Consider the following 17,447-nt stretch of genomic DNA (forward strand, 5'->3'; position numbering starts at 1 on the left):
CGAGGTAAATTGCCCGATGCTACGGATCTGGCATACGCAGCATGTTAATTTAGCCCAAACCTCTAAGCAATATCCCAGCATTTAACCATCCAAACGGACTTCTCATGATCTGGACTGTCAAGTCTTCCTTTAGTTTCTGAAGGTCTTAACTGCACATGTTGCGGTACAAACAGTAGTACATCCATCACATTCGTGCAACCCTCAAAGGGGTCATATGCGACATGAGATATCCATTGCACCTTTAGACATCACAGCCATCCCATCACTGTGCCAATGCCAGCATCTGGTTAGTGCAGATGTTTACTACATCTCAATGCAGAGGATGAAGTCTTGTTTATATGTGCCGGAAGACGCAGCAAAACTGGATTTCACAGCTTTTTTCTGTGGATTCTAAAGGTTTGCTTTCCACAGGCAGATAACCCATGACACAAGCTGATCAATTAAACCACATGCCAGATTAGCAAGATTACATATTGCCATAGCGGTGCCTACTGTGCAGGTAACATGAGGAATGGCTGGGCACAGGACGACAACCACGGCCCATCACCACCCGGACTGAACAATCAACAATCCAGACAGATTCCCAGTGCCTGTGCCATCAGTTATCGCTGGACTCTGGGCAGTCGTACAAGCAAGCACAGAGCACTCTGTTTCCTAGAGCACAGTTCACAGGGGCGAAGTGGCACAAGTACAGTGCCAAGAGCTGCCACTTCTAAATTTACCAAGACTCGGGGGAAGATTCTCTGAAGCAAAGTGTTTCAAGTCTGGAAACTCTGTGCTAAGTTTATGCCTAAACCTCAACCAAACCATGAGCTGGAGAATCAGAAGAACCAGCCCAAAGTTCTTGTGTGGTGATGTCATGTGCTGCCCCGTATCCAGACAACACCCTAATACTCAATCTCACTGTGTATGTGGGCATGAAGGAGATAAAACATGTCACCCGCAGGCCTCCTGTGCAGGGGCATACAGCAAATGAAGCAGCCCTCCCTGCCTTATTAACACTTCAGGGCTACAGTGTTCATTGTGAAAAATCCATCCCACAGGACATCATGGATCCTGGAGAAATTCTCTGCCATCACACAGTACATAAGCCCAGAAACCTGAAGCCTAGCCAACCCCTACATGCCCGACCGTGAGGCACACACCACCACAGGGCTTTACAAGGGGGGGGGGGGGGCGGGCACACACACCATCACAGGGCACTACAGGTTGGGGACACGCGCGCGCGCGCGCACACACACACACCACCACAGGGCACTACAGGTTGGGGACACGCGCACACACACACACACCACCACAGGGCTTTACAAGGGGGGCAAATACACCACCACAGGGCTTTACAAGGGGGGGGGCGGGCACACACACCATCACAGGGCACTACAGGTTGGGGACACGCGGGGACACGCACACACACACACACACCACCACCACAGGGCACTACAGGTTGGGGACACGCGCACACACACACACCACCACAGGGCTTTACAAGGGGGGGCGGGCACACACCACCACAGGGCTTTACAAGGGGGGGCGGGCACACACCACCACAGGGCTTTACAAGGGGGGCAAATACACCACCACAGGGCTTTACAAGGGGGGCAAATACACCACCACAGGGCTTTACAAGGGGGGGGGGGCGGGCACACACACCATCACAGGGCACTACAGGTTGGGGACACGCGCACACACACACACCACCACAGGGCTTTACAAGGGGGGCAAATACACCACCACAGGGCTTTACAAGGGGGGCAAATACACCACCACAGGGCTTTACAAGGGGGGGGGGCGGGCACACACACCATCACAGGGCACTACAGGTTGGGGACACGCGTGCACACGCACACACACACACACCACCACCACAGGGCACTACAGGTTGGGGACACGCGCACACACACACACCACCACAGGGCTTTACAAGGGGGGCAAATACACCACCACAGGGCTTTACAAGGGGGGGCGGGCACACACCACCACAGGGCTTTACAAGGGGGGGGTACACCACTACAGGGCTTTACAAGGGGGGGGTACACCACCACAGGGCTTTACAAGGGGGGGGTACACCACCACAGGGCTTTACAAGGGGGGGGTACACCACCACAGGGCTTTACAAGGGGGGGGGGGGGGGCGGGCACACACACCATCACAGGGCACTACAGGTTGGGGACACGCGCGCACACACACACCACCACAGGGCACTACAGGTTGGGGACACGCGCACACACACACACCACCACAGGGCTTTACAAGGGGGGCAAATACACCACCACAGGGCTTTACATGGGGGGGGGGTACACCACCACAGGGCTTTACAAGGGGGGGCAGCCACACACACCACCACAGGGCACTAAGGGTTGGGGGGGGGGGGGGGGACACCACCACAGGGCACTAAGGGTTAGGGGGGGGACACCACCACAGGGCACTAAGGTTTAGGGGGGGGGGGGACACCACCACAGGGCACTAAGGGTTAGGGGGGGGGGACACCACCACAGGGCACTAAGGGTTAGGGGGGGGGGACACCACCACAGGGCACTAAGGGTTAGGGGGGGGGGGGGGGGACACCACCACAGGGCACTAAGGGTTAGGGGGGGGGGGGGGGGACACCACCACAGGGCACTAAGGGTTAGGGGGGGGGGGCACCACCACAGGGCACTACAGGTTGGGGACACGCGTGCACACGCACACACACACACACACACACACACACACACCACCACCACCACAGGGCACTACAGGTTGGGGACACGCGCACACACACACACACCACCACAGGGCTTTACAAGGGGGGCAAATACACCACCACAGGGCTTTACAAGGGGGGTCGGGCACACACCACCACAGGGCTTTACAAGGGGGGGGTACACCACCACAGGGCTTTACAAGGGGGGGGTACACCACCACAGGGCTTTACAAGGGGGGGGTACACCACCACAGGGCTTTACAAGGGGGGGTACACCACCACAGGGCTTTACAAGGGGGGGGGTACACCACCACAGGGCTTTACAAGGGGGGGGGTACACCACCACAGGGCTTTACAAGGGGGGGGGGCGGGCACACACACCATCACAGGGCACTACAGGTTGGGGACACGCGCGCACACGCACACACACACCACCACAGGGCACTACAGGTTGGGGACACGCGCACACACACACACCACCACAGGGCTTTACAAGGGGGGCAAATACACCACTACAGGGCTTTACATGGGGGGGGGTACACCACCACAGGGCTTTACAAGGGGGGGCAGCCACACACACCACCACAGGGCACTAAGGGTTGGGGGGGGGGGGGGGGGGACACCACCACAGGGCACTAAGGGTTAGGGGGGGGGGGGGACACCACCACAGGGCACTAAGGGTTAGGGGGGGGGGGGGACACCACCACAGGGCACTAAGGGTTAGGGGGGGGGGGGACACCACCACAGGGCACTAAGGGTTAGGGGGGGGGGGGGGGGGGGACACCACCACAGGGCACTACGGGTTGGTAGGGGGGGGGGGCGCAACACCCCCACAGGGCACTACGGGTAGGGGGGGGGGGGAACACGCACACCCCTACAGGCACCACGGGTTGGGGGGGGGGGGGGGGACACGCACACCCCCACAGGGCACTACGGGTTGGTAGGGGGGGGGGGCAACACCCCCACAGGGCACTACGGGTAGGGGGGGGGGACTCGCACACCCCTACAGGCACCACGGGTTGGGGGGGGGGGGGGGACACGCACACCCCCACAGGGCACTACGGGTTGGGGTGGGACACGCACACCACCACAGGGCACTGTACCTTTCACCAGGATGAGGTCCTTGAATGCAGCGTCTTGCAGTGTGGAGTTGCGGTGATCCCTGGACATACTCAGGAGCGGGCACAGGGCACCGCATCCCCCTACTGCTGCCCTCCGCCGCCTGTAGGAGCAGAGCCGGGGTGGCAGCGGCACGCTGTGACTAGCAGCGCTGGCAGGAAGCAGAGGAGAGGGGCGGCAGCCTCATATCCTCCGGAGGAACACTCGCTGTTCAGCAGACTAGGAGGTACAGTCGCCGCCGTGCTGGGCAGTAGCGAGCAGCCGCTCCGTGTGCCCGGGCCTCCAGTTCCGTAGCTCTGCTCCCGGGCACAGGACCGTGCGTCATTCCTCAGCACTTTCCTCCTGACTTTGGAGGAGACTGATGCTCAGTGCCGCCCCCTCCCGCCCGCCGGCAGACCGGCACACCCCACACATGCTCCGTGCACAGCTGGACGGTCCGCACCTTCCCCCGGACGGAAAGTTACCTCAGGTGGAGATAGACACAGGCTGGAGACCGGGTGCTCGCCATTACCGCGGTATTCCTAAAACATCACATAGGACAATGTCCGGATCAGTCACCCTCGTCCCTGCCCCTCACACGAGGGAATGACCCGGGTGACTGCAGCTCCGGAGGTCCCGGGACTTGTCAATACTGCACAGCCATGACGGAGTCATCTTCCCCTGACTTCTCTCCTGAGCTCAGCCAGCAATTTATTATTTAGGGAAAGAAAACCTACAAATGGTGACCAACGGTTCATCACCTGTGGGAGTCTCCAGGATCAGTGTGCCATGCGCAGGCATCATGAGAAGGGGGCTGTGCGACCACCCAACCCTGTACAGACCCTGGGCACCCCACTGGGCTCTGCGGAGTGGGACCCCCGGAGGACGGCTCACATGGGACCCCATGGAAAAGAAGGTGTTATCTTTGGGCCCGAAAGTGCACTGGGTTGTAACCCCAGGCACAATCATGGCAAAACAGATCTGTGGGGGCTAGGGAGCCAGCGGCCATAGCTCAAGCCCTGATGGCCTATCCTGTGGCTGCAGAGAGAATAAAGTGTAAGAAATTCGTGTACATGATAGATATATAGATATATATATCTATATATATATATACATACACATATACATATACACACACACACTCATACCGCACCAGGATCACCCTGCCTGTGTCCTTATTAGGGCTCCTTTTTGTAATCGGCTTCCATAGGAGGTGCTCCTATATGGCTATAAGTGAAAGTTAATCTATTAGGAAACTTTTGGGTATAAGCTTTAGTTTATAAAAAAAAAAGTGTTGTATGGCGCAGACATTTCAACGCTGCCCCAGTCTCAGCTCTTGACTGCAGCAATTTCAAAGTGATTTCCGTGCTGCAGACAATCGCTGAGATCAGTGGCTCTGAGGGACTTGTGCTGTCTACACAGGCAGAGGCGCTGATTGGCTGCAGTGGTGTCAAAGTGACAACAGCACTGCAGATAAAAGATTCCTGGCCAGCAGCAGGGAGTGCTGGTACTGGACACCAGGAGAGCAAATATACTGTATATAATTTTAATATATCTGCTAAAGCTTGTACCGCACAGTTTTCTGAAATGTCACAGCTCCTTTAGGTGTAACTGCAGATGTAGAGGTTCAGATTCTGTATAAATAGTACAGGCCTATAGGGGGCAGCTCCAGGAGCCACAGCTTCCAGCACACAGCTCTGCCATGTGCAATGCTGCCAATTCAGAAAATCACATTCCCTTATTTCTCAGCCATAAATCATCAATCTGAATGGGTTACTAGCAGGGCAGTGGAGTCAGAGTCGGTGCCCATTTTGGTGGACTTTGTATATAATGGACCGACTCCTAAAATATATAATAAATTGGGTACAGTAGTTCAATGCAGTTTGTGGGGAATATTTTTTCATAAGAATTTGGGAAAGTTATGAAATGTCCTATAAATGTCTGTCCTATTCCTGATCTAAGGGTCTAGACTTTCAGCTGAGAAAATGTGTCCTACCGTAAATTTATCACTTAAACATGAGCCATGTATAAGGGAATCTGAGTCATGAAAATTTAGAAGTCAGAGTCGACGGTTTGGCTTACCGACTCCACAGTCCTGGTTACTGGTGGACTTTCAGACAAAAATGCGAGAGAATTCCTTATTTATTCTAAGAACAGATATTTCTCTGCAACTGGTGTAGTCACCTTTGGGACAAATGCACTGCAGCTCTCCCCTGTAACAATGACCACGGATCAAGTTGTGACCTACCAGGCACATTATATCCCACCAATTATGTGAGCTGTCTAAAGAGACGAGACGCATGAATGTCATATGTGATTAGGCCTACAACAGCTTTCTAACTGTCACCAGCAGATGTCACCAGAAGCAGCCCTTTTCTTGCAGGGATGTATAATCTACACTACATGGATGTTTGAAAAACATGAATTCTGTGATTTAAAACCTGTTCCTTCCGTCCCTTTTCCATCATAGTATACAATCCAGCCCTCCCATGCAGTCTACAATTACAAACATTTGTGAACGAATGTGTTCTAATCGGGCCACTGATCCCAGCGTGTAATAGGAGCCATCAATTTAACAAGTCCGTTATGACATTTCTTCCCTCCTAAATATTTCATCACCTGTGAGGAGTATTATTGAAGAGAGGAAGCATTTAGGATCCAAAAGAAGCTTATCCACAAAGGTGGAGACCATGTAAAGTTATAGAGCACAGGGGGGCATCGAGTGCTGAGGTGCAGAGTGTATAAGAAGTCACCAATGCTCTGCTGACTCCATACACTGCAGAGTAAAAACCCCCTCTGGTGGGATTCATATCAGCACAGAAACGACTAAGTCATTGGTTTCAATGGCTGAACAGCACATGCAAGCCTTAACCACTTCGCACCAGAGCCTGTTTTTGCCTTCGTGACCAGGCCAATTTTTTCAATTCTGACCACTGTCACTTTATGAAGCAATTACTCTGGAACGCTTCAATGGATCCCCCTGATTCTGAGACTGTTTTTTCGTGACATATTGTACTTCATGATAGTGGTAAAATTTCTTTGATATCACATGCGTTTATTTGTGAAAAAATCGGAAATTTGGCGAAAATTTTGAAAATTTTGCAATTTTCAAACTTTGAATTTTCATGCCCTTAAATCAGAGAGATATGTCACACAAAATACTTAATATATAACATTTCCCACATGTCTACTTTACATCAGCACAATTTTGGAACCAAAATTTTTTTTTGTTAGGGAGCTATAAGGGTTAAAAGTTGACCAGCGATTTCTAATTTTTCCAACAAAATTTACAAAAACATTTTTTAGGGACCACATCATATTTGAAGTCACTTTGACGGGTCTTTACGACAGAAAATACCCAAAAGTGACACCATTCTAAAAACTGCACCCCTCAAGGTGCTCAAAACCACATTCAAGAACTTTATTAACCCTTCAGGTGCTTCACAGGAATTTTTGGAATGTGGAAGAAAAAAATTAACATTTAACTTTTTTCACAAAAATGTTACTTTAGACCCAATTTTTTTTATTTTCACAGGGGTAACAAGAAAAAATGGACCCCAAAATTTTTTGTGCAATTTCTCTTGAGCGTGCTGATACCCCATATGTGAGGGAAAACCACTGTTTGGGCGCACGGCAGGGCTCGGAAAGGAAGGAGCGCTATTAGACTTTTTGAATGTAAAATTTGTCTGAATAATTAGACACCATGTTGCGTTTGGAGAGCTCCAGATGTGACTAAACAGTGGAAACCCCCCACAAGTGACACCATTTTGGAAACTAGATCCCTTAGGGAACATATCTAGATGTGTGGTGAGCACCTTGAACCCCAAGGTGCTTCACAGAAGTTTATAATATTGAGCTGTAAAAATAAAATTTTCATATTTTTCCCACAAAAACGTTTTTCATCCCTTAATTTTCCATTATCATAATGGTAATAGGATAAATTGCACCATGAAATTTGTTGTGCAATTTCTCCTGAACACGCCGATACCCCATATGTGGGGGAAAACCACTGTTTGGGCGCACGGCAGGGCTCGGAAGGGAAGGAGCACCATTTGACTTTTTGAATGTAAAATTTGTCTGAATAATTAGCAGACGCCATGTTGCGTTTGGAGAGCCCCTGATGTTCCTAAACAGTGGAAACCCCCCACAAGTGACACCATTTTGGAAACTAGACCCCTTAGGGAACTTATCTAGATGTGTGGTGAGCACCTTGAACCCCAACGTGCTTCACAGAAGTTTATAATAATCAGCTGTAAAAATAAAATTTTCACATTTTTCCCGCAAAAACGTTTTTCATCCCTTAATTTTGCATTATCATAAGGGTAATAGGATAAATTGCACCATGAAATTTGTTGTGCAATTTCTCCTGAACACGCTGATACCCCATATGTGGAGGCAAATTACTGTTTGGGCGCATGGCAGGGTTTGAAAGGGAAGGAGCGCCATTTGACTTTTTGAATGTAAAATTTGTTTGAATAATTAGCGGACGCCATGTTGCATTTGGGGAGCCCCTGATGTGCCTAAACAGTGGAAACCCCCCACAAGTGACACCATTTTGGAAACTAGACCCCTTAGGGAACTTATCTAGATATGTGGTGAGCACCTTGCACCCCCAGCTGCTTCACAGAAGTTTATAATATTGAGCCATAAAAATAAAATTTTCACATTTTTCCCACGAAAAATGTTTTCCTTTTCCTAATTTTGTACTATCAGAAGGGTAACAGGATAAATTGCACCATGAAATTTGTTGTTCAATTTCTCCTGAACACGCTGATACCCCATATGTGGGGGAAAACCACTGCTTTGGTGTACGGCAGGGTTCGGAAGAGAAAGGAGCGCTATGTTGGCTGGGATAGGCAGCAGACACCATGTCACATTTGAAGAGTCGCTGACATGCCGAAACAGCAGAAACCCCCACAAGTGACCCCATTTTGTAAACTACACCTCTCAAGGAATTCATCTTGGGAAGTAGTGAGTATTTTTTAAATTTATACCATTGGGCAGTGAAAAAAGCATAATTATATTTTTACCACAAAAAAATGTTTTACCCTCAGATTTTACATTTTCACACAGGGCAATGGGTAAAAATGGTGCCGAAATGTGTCACACAATTTCTTCTAAAAGTGGCAATACCCCATATGTGGCTGTATCGTACCGCTCAGCCATACGGCGAGATCTGGGGGGGACGGAGTGCTATTTGACAATTGGAGAACAAATTATTGTAGAATAGGCATTTGGATTTGGGAGCACAAAATTTTTTGAATTTCTTTTGGGGGGCAAGGGCCAATTCGCTTTTCCAGAGCCTTTCTGCTACCAGTAACTTGGAAGTCCCTTATATTTTTAACAGATGACGGACCTGAGTGGGGACTAGCTTTTTTTGAGGACTGAGTTGAAGCTTTTATTGGGAACATTTTGCGTAACATTTATCCGGCGCTCTAGGCTGAGCACTTACATCGGGGTTTCCATCTAAATTTCCAAGTGATGTAATTCAGATGAAACCCCTGCGGGATCCATTCACTGTAATGAGGCAGCAGAGTTACTCTGGACTCCGTCTGGCCTCTGTTTAGTGGTGTCCTTTTTTTCAGAAGTGCACAAAACTGTGGCCAACCGCACTTTTATGCACGCCTAAAACAAATGACACCGTGGGATCACAGGCCAGACGGCATCCACAGTGGCCTATATCTGCCTCATTACAGGGAATCTTCCATCATGGGTTCAGTCTGAATCACGTATTTCAGAGATTTACACGGAAACTCTGGTGTAAGTGCTCAGCGCAGAACGCAGGATAAATGTGTGCCGAGCCATACTGCGATCTTTGGGAGACATAATAAACAAATCAGTAGCAGGTGAAGAATTGGTTTTATTTATTTTTTACGCCGTTCCTAGTGTGATATAACCGATTAGATTACTTTATTCTTCGGGTCGGTGCGATTACAGAGATACCAGATTTATATCGGGTTTTTATGACTGACAGCTGTCACACACCAAGACGCTTTTTTTTGCAAAATCTAGTTTTTGCATCGCCATATTTTGAGAGCTATAATTTTTCCATATTTCGGCCGACAGTCATGTGACGGCTTGTTTTTTGCGGGACGAGTTGACATTTTTATTGGTACCATTTGTGGGTACGTGACATTTTTTGATCGCTTTCTATTCCGTTTTTTGGGAGGTAAAATTAACAAAAACCAACAATTCAGGAATTGTTTTTTGAGTTTTTTTTTATGCCGTTCTGCGTGTGGTAAAAGTGATCAGGCAGCGTTATTCTTGGGGTCAGTACGTTTACAGCGATACTACACTTACTGTATATTTTTTTATGTTTTGGCGCTTTTACACAAAACAATTTTATAGAAAAAATATTTTTTTGCATTGCTTTATTCTGAGAGGTATAACTTTTATTTTTTGGCTGATGGAGCTGTGTAGCGGCTTGATTTTTGCGGAACAAGATGACGTTTTCAGCGGTACCATTTCTATTTCCATTTTGCTTTTTGATCGCATTTTTTTCCACTTTTTGCTTGGCGATATGAGGAAAAAGCATAGTTTTTTGCTCCGTTTTTTATTTATTTTTATTACGGTGTACACATAAGGAGTTAATTAGTGTGACAGTTTTATAGCTCGGGTTGTTTCGGACGCGGCAATACCAAATGTGTACTTTTTTTGTTTTTGCATAAATATATGGATTTATCGGTTTAATATTTTATTTATTTATTTTTATTTATTTTGTATTTTTTTTTTTAACAGTTTCAAAACATTTTTTTTACATTTTTACTTAGTCCCTGTATGGGACATTAATTTTTATTTTTCTGATCCCTGATCTCATGTAATGTAATAGACATGCATTACATTATATGAGATCTTCACTGACTGTTTCACAGTCTCCTGTCTGGCATCAGCTACAGGCTGAAGCCAGACAGGAAGGACACCATATATGGCAGAGCTGGAGGCGGTCATGTGACCTCCAGCTGCCATAGCAACGCCAGGTCCTGAAAGCAATCAAGGGGTCGTCGGAGAGGTAAGTGGACGACCCCCTCTCCTCCTGCTGTCTTCTATATGCCGCGATCACTATAGATCGCGGCATATAGAAGACAGCAAAGGGTTAACATCACTGGTACCTGATCTAATCAGGTCCCGATGATGTTCCCTGTCAGAGCTAACTGTCTGCACCGCTCTCACAGTGCTTGCAGGACCCTGGGGGTCCTGAGCGCTGCGAGACCACCCACCGTTTTTAAACGTCCGCACTGCACAGAGCCCAGGCAGCGCGGACGTTTATCTACAGTGGGCGGTCGGGAAGCGGTTAAAATCACCAAGCACAATACAAAGTTACAAAGTGTTGGAAGGAGTGGTGTAAAGATGCCACCACTGGACTCTGGAGCAGCGGAAACGTATTATGTGGAGTGACAAATCACTATTCTGTGGCAGTCTGGTGGCCAAGTCTGGGTGTAGCAAATGCCAGGAAAACATGACCTGCCTAACTATATTGTTGCAACTTAAGTTTGGTGGAGGAGTGATATTGCAGTGGGGTTTTCAGGGGTGGGCTTAACAGCCTTCCAGTTAAGGCAAATCTTAATGCTTCCGCATACCAAGTCATTAGACAACTGTGTTTACAACCTTGGGGATGGCCCTATTTCAGTTCCTGTATGACTATGGACCTTGCTTTGTGCACTGGGGCACATAGTCAAGGTTGGGAGAGACTGGTGTTGAAGAACTTGACTGGCCACACAGAGCCCCGACCTCAAACCTATCCAACACCTTTATGAAGAAGTAAAATAGAGACTTAGCCAGGCCCTTTCCTCCATCAGTGTCTGACCTCACAAATTGATGAATGGGCAAAAACTCCCACAGACATTCATCTACAAATCTTGTAGAAAGCCTTCCCAGAAGAGTGAAAGTTGTAGCTGCAAATCAAGGACCAACTCCATATTAATGTTCATGGATTTAGAATGGAAAGGTCATAAAAGCCCCTGTAGGCCTAATGTGTAGGAGCCCCAATACATTTGTGCATATGGCGTATGTGATATAAGTACTAGAATCAGCATGTGTCAGTCAATGTAGGATATAAGACTGCTGTACTTTGGAAAAGGGGTATTCATTTAGGGTCTTTGCAAAAAAAATAAAAAACATTTTTTTGAAAAGTTACAATTCCCAATAGCTCCTCTGCTCTGTTCTTTTAAGTCCTGGACCACATGGTTTTGCATCACAAACCGCTTGTGCCACACAAGAGCCTTATTACTACACACCATGGATGGAACCGCAATAGATGTGCTGCTTTAACCTTTCACTTCTCACATATACAATTGTGCTGCACAGTGCAAATTAAAGGGGTTTTCCACTACTTTTTCACCCCCCATTATATATCATAGCTCTTCAAAACAATATCTTTTGTAATATACAGATGCTGCTCACAAAATTAAAATATCAAAAAGTTAATTTCAGTTCAATACAAAAAGTGAAACTCGTACTATATAGAGTCATTACAAACAGTGATCTATTACAAGTGTTTATTTCCGTTAATGTTGATGATTATGGCTTACAGCCAATGAAAACACAAAAGTCATTATCTCCGTAAATTAGAATACTTTATAACAGCTTGAAAAATGTTTTTAAAATCCAAAATGTTGGCCTACTGAAATGTATGTTCAGTAAATGCACTCAATACTAGGTCGGGGCTCCTTTTGCATCAATTACTGCATCAATGCGGCGTGGCATGGAGGCGATCAGCCTGTGGCACTGCTGAGGTGTTATGGAAGCCCAGATTGCTTTGATAGCAGCCTTCAGCTCATCTGCATTGTTGGGTCTGGTGTCTCATCTTCCTCTCGACAATACCCCATAGATCCTCTATTGGGTTAAGGTCAGGTGAGTTTGCTGGCCAATCAAGCACAGTGATACTGTTGTTTTTAAACCAGGTATTGGTACTTTTAGCAGTGTAGACAGGTGCCAAGTCCTGCTGAAGAATGAAATTAATATCTCCAAAAAGCTTGTCGGCAGAGGGAAGCATGAAGTGCTCTATAATCTCCTGGTAGATGCTGCGCCGACTTTGGTCTTGATAAAACACAGTGGACCTACACCAGCAGAGGACATGGCTCCCCAAACCATCACCGATTGTGGAAACTTCACACTAGACCTCAAGCAGTTTGGATGTGTGCCTCTCCGCTCTTCCTCCAGACTCAGACCTTGATTTCAAAATGAAATGCAAAATTAACTTTCATCTGAAAACAACACCTTGGACCACTGAGCAACACTCCAAGTCTTTTTCTCCTTGGCCCAGGTAAGACACTTCTGGCGTTATCTATTGGTCATGAGTGACTTGACACAAGGAATGCGACACTTGTAGCCCATGTCCTGGATACATCTGTGTGTGGTGGCTCTTGAAGCAATGACTCCAGCAGCAGCCCACTCCTTTTGAATCTCTCCCAAATTTTTGAATGGCCCTTTCTTAATCCTTTCAAGGCTGCGGTTATCCCAGTTGCTTGTGCACCTTTTTCTACCACACTTTACTTTCACTCAACTTTCCTTTAATATGCTTGGATACAGCACTCTGAACAGCCAGCTTCTTTAGCAATGACCTTTTGTGGCTGATCCTCATTGTGCAGTGTGTCAATGACTGCCTTCTGGACATCTGACAAGTCATCAGTCTTCCCAATGATTGTGGAGTCTACTGAAACAGACTAAAAGACCTTTTTAAATGCTTCGGAAGCCTTTGCAGGTGTTTTTTGTTAATTATTCTAATTCACCGAGATAATGACTTGCGTTTTCAATGGCTGTAATCCATAATCAACATTAACAGAAAAAACTTGAAATAGATCACAGTTTGTAATGACTATATAGTATACTAGTTTCACATCAAAGAACTGAAAAACTTTTTGATATTCTAATTTTGTGAGAAGCACTTGTACTTTTATTAGATGTACAGCTTCTATGAGCACATCTCAGCAGCTATCACATGGTACTTGATTGTTAGATTCTTCTTCCGCCTCGGTTTTGTATAATACTTCACTTTTCTGACAGGAATCGGACAAAATGAAATGAAGTGGTCACTGTGCTCCTGGTGGTGGGTGTAGAAGTTTTGGATTGAATGACAGCTTGCCTGAGTATGATTCCTGAAGAGTGAGGGAGGAGTTTAGGTGGAGAATGGAGAGGGGTAGTAAGTGCTGGCTCACAGGCCACTACAATGCATGATGGAACTTGTAGTATTAGAACACAGGAAGCATGGGGACAGGAAGTGATTGATGTAAGCTTCAGAGCTGCAGTAGGTCGACACCAAGTGATGCCATCTGCATGATAAAGGTATATTACTATAATAAAAGTATGAATGCATTTACTGGCATATAATAAGATTAATAAATAGAAAATGAAATGAGTTAGGGTAGTAGATAACTAACCCCATCATGACACGGCCCTTTTCAGTTTTTGCTCCTCTTCCCAGAGCCATAAAAAAAGTTTTATTTTTCGGTCAATATGGTCGTGTAAGGCTGTGTGCCCACGTAGCGTTTTTCAAGCGTATATGCTGCGGAATTTCTGCAGCGTAAACGCTTGAAAAACGCATGTAGATCCGCACCCCATGGTCCCCAATGGCATTCCGCAATGTCAATGCCCATGCTGCGGATTTTTCCGCAGCGTATATGCTGCAGTCAAAAATCCGCAGCATGTTCATTAATTTTGCGGAAGCGCAGCGGAATCAATGTGCGGATGGTACCCAAGTCTGGAGGAGAGGAGACTCTCCTCCAGACCTGGGTACCAAAGAACCTGTAAAAAAAAGAATAAAATAAAGTTTATACTTATCTTCTGATGTTTTCCCTCCGTCGCGCTGTTGTCTGAAGGACCTGCCACGTCATTGAGTCATGTGACCCACCACATGACTCAATGACGTCACCGCAGGTCCTGCACACAACAGCGTGAGCCGCTCAAGCCTCCGGACGGGGCAGAGAATGCATCAGAAGGTGAGTATAAAGTTTATTTTTTTATTTTTTACCATTCTGAACAAGTTGTCAAGCACTTTTCCAAGTGATGCTTGGAGAAGTGCTTGATAACCCGCATGCGGAAATGCATGCAAAGACGCCTCACAAACGCTTCTACCTGGCGGGAAAACCGCATGTAATATCCGCATGCGATTTTCCCGCCAGGGAGAAGCGTAAAAAATATGCTTCAGGTCCGCAACGTGGGCACATAGCCTAAGGGTTTTTTTTTGCAGGACAAGTTGTACTTTTGAACGACACCATTTGTTTTACCATATCATGTACTGGAAAACTCCCAAAACCGGTCTTCAATCAGTTTAATTTGTTCAGAGGAGAACTGACTGGTGTCCAGTTGTATTATTTCAAGGATCTTCCGGTCATTCCACTCTGGAGTCAGCTCTGTCCTCGGAGCTTCGGACACAGACAGGAACAGTTGACTGTTCTTCAGCAATCAGGGCCAGTTGAACTTCGGGGACTGGCTCTCCTTCATACACGTACAAATCTGCAACTTTTTCACCTGCACGAAGTACGACAGGATAATCATGTACAGTACAGACCTAAAGTTTGGACACACCTCATTTAAAGATTATGTATTTTCATGACTATGAAAATTGTACATTCACACTGAAGGCATCAAAACTATGAATTAACACATGTGGAATTATATACTTAAAGTGTGAAACAACTGAAAATATGTCTTATATTCTACGTTCTTCAAAGTAGCCACCTTTTGCTTTGATGACTGCTTTGCACACTCTAGGCATTCTCTTGATGAGCTTCAAGATGTAGTCACCGGAAATGGTTTTCACATCACAGGTGTGCCCTGTCAGGTTTAATAAGTGGGATTTCTTGCCTTATAAATGGGGTTGGGACCATCAGTTGTGTTGTACAGAAGTCAGGTGGATACACAGCTGATAGTCCTACTGAATAGACTGTTAGAATTTGTATTATGGCAAGAAAAAAGCAGCGAAGTAAAGAAAAACGAGTGCTCATCAATACTTTAAGAAATGAAGGTCAGTCAGTCCGAAAAATTGGGAAAACTTTGAAAGTGTCCCCAAGTGCAGTTGCAAAAACCATCAAGCACTACAAAGAAACTGGCTCACATGAGGACCGCCCCAGGAAAGGAAGACGAAGAGTCACCTCTGCTTCTGAGGATAAGTTTATCCAAGTCACCAACCTCAGAAATCGCAGGTTAACAGCAGCTCAGATTAGAGACCAGGTCAATGCCACACAGAGTTCTAGCAGCAGACACATCTCAACAACAGCTGTTAAGAGGAGACTTTGTGCAGCAGGCCCTCATGGTAAAATAGCTGATAGGAAACCACTGCTAAGGACAGACAACAAGCAGAAGAGACTTGTTTGGGCTAAAGAACACAAGGAATGGACATTAGACCAGTGGAAATCTCTGCTTTGGTCTGATGAGTCCAAATTTGAGATCTTTGGTTCCAACCACCGTGTCTTTGTGCGACGCAGAAAAGGTGAACGGATGGACTCTACATGTATGGTTCCCACTGTGAAGCATGGAGGAGGAGGTGTGATGGTGTGGGGGTGCTTTGCTGGTGACACTGTTGGGGATTTATTCAAAATTGAAGGTATACTGAACCAGCATGGCTACCACAGCATCTTGCAGCGGCATGCTATTCCATCCAGTTTGCGTTTAGTTGAACCATCATTTATTTTTCAACAAGACAATGACCCCAAACACCCCTCCAGGCTGTGTAAGGGCTATTTGACCAAGAAGGAGAGTGATGGGGTGCTACGCCAGATGACCTGGCCTCCACAGTCACCAGACCTGAATCCAATCGAGATGGTTTGGGGTGAGCTGGACTGCAGAGTGAAGGCAAAAGGGCCAACAAGTGCTAAGCATCTCTAGGAACTCATTCAAGATTGTTGGAAGACCATTACCGGTGACTACCTCTTGAAGCTCATCAAGAGAATGCAAAGAGTGTGCAAAGCAGTCATCAAAGCAAAAGGTGGCTACTTTGAAGAACCTAGAATATAAGACATATTTTCAGTTGTTTCACACTTTTTTGTTAAGTATATAATTCCACATGTGTTAATTCATAGTTTTGATGCCTTCAGTGTGAATGTACAATTTTCAGAGTCATGAAAATATAGAAAAATCTTTAAATGAGAAGGTGTGTCCAAACTTTTGGTCTGTACTGTACATTGCCACACCGGACAGCCGCTTGTCCATCCACCACTGTCGTCATAGTATGTGCCACCAGGCCTTGTCCGTTTTTTGTTGGCTTCTGGGGCTCAATAATCAACTTTATTCCGTTGAGTCTACGGTGGCTACCCACATCCATCTTAACTATCTGCTCCTGACGATGCAAGCTAATATTTTGATGCACTGGTGGGACGGTCGTAATCCCCAACACTTCATCTTCGGAAACACTGTAGCGATACCACATACCTGACTCAGTCTCTGGGACGCCTTCTGTGTAGGCCGATGTTTGGTGACACTGCCAGTATTCTGGGCCATCTCTGTGGAAGATCTACCGATCTGGATGACGCAGGATATGCATTCCTAATATAATCGAGATTTCTGACTGCAAATCCCCATCCACCAGCACGATTCCTTTTTGACCCACATCTGGGTCTCCAATCTTCACATGCATCCACGCTATCTCGTGGACTGGAATCTTCGTCTGGTTAATAGCCGTCAGCTTAATCAGTTTTCCTCGCTCAGCTTTGATAAGGTGACCGAAATGGGT

At 46.8% G+C, this 17,447-nt stretch overlaps 1 protein-coding gene across 6 annotated transcripts in view; it reads right to left on the bottom strand.

Moving 5' to 3' along the window:
* LDLRAD4 (low density lipoprotein receptor class A domain containing 4) overlaps positions 1-17,447 on the bottom strand; it is a 308,015-nt gene that overhangs the window by 26,596 nt on the left and 263,972 nt on the right. The window contains exon 1 of one of the 6 annotated variants that reach the window (XM_073678982.1): positions 4,267-4,379. The exons of 4 other annotated variants lie outside the window; for them this stretch is intronic. Coding sequence is in view for 1 of the 2 variants with exons in the window: in XM_073678980.1 (XP_073535081.1) it covers positions 3,787-3,853 (67 nt within the window). In the remaining variant the exon portion in view is untranslated. Of the gene's footprint in view, positions 1-3,786; positions 4,175-4,266; positions 4,380-17,447 lie in introns of those variants that run through there. One more of the 6 variants, XM_073678980.1, reaches the window with a different exon arrangement.

The sequence above is a fragment of the Phyllobates terribilis genome, unplaced genomic scaffold, assembly GCF_046119375.1.
Source record: "Phyllobates terribilis strain yellow unplaced genomic scaffold, ASM4611937v1 Scaffold_4__5_contigs__length_816908805, whole genome shotgun sequence".
Classification (NCBI taxonomy): domain Eukaryota; kingdom Metazoa; phylum Chordata; class Amphibia; order Anura; family Dendrobatidae; genus Phyllobates; species Phyllobates terribilis.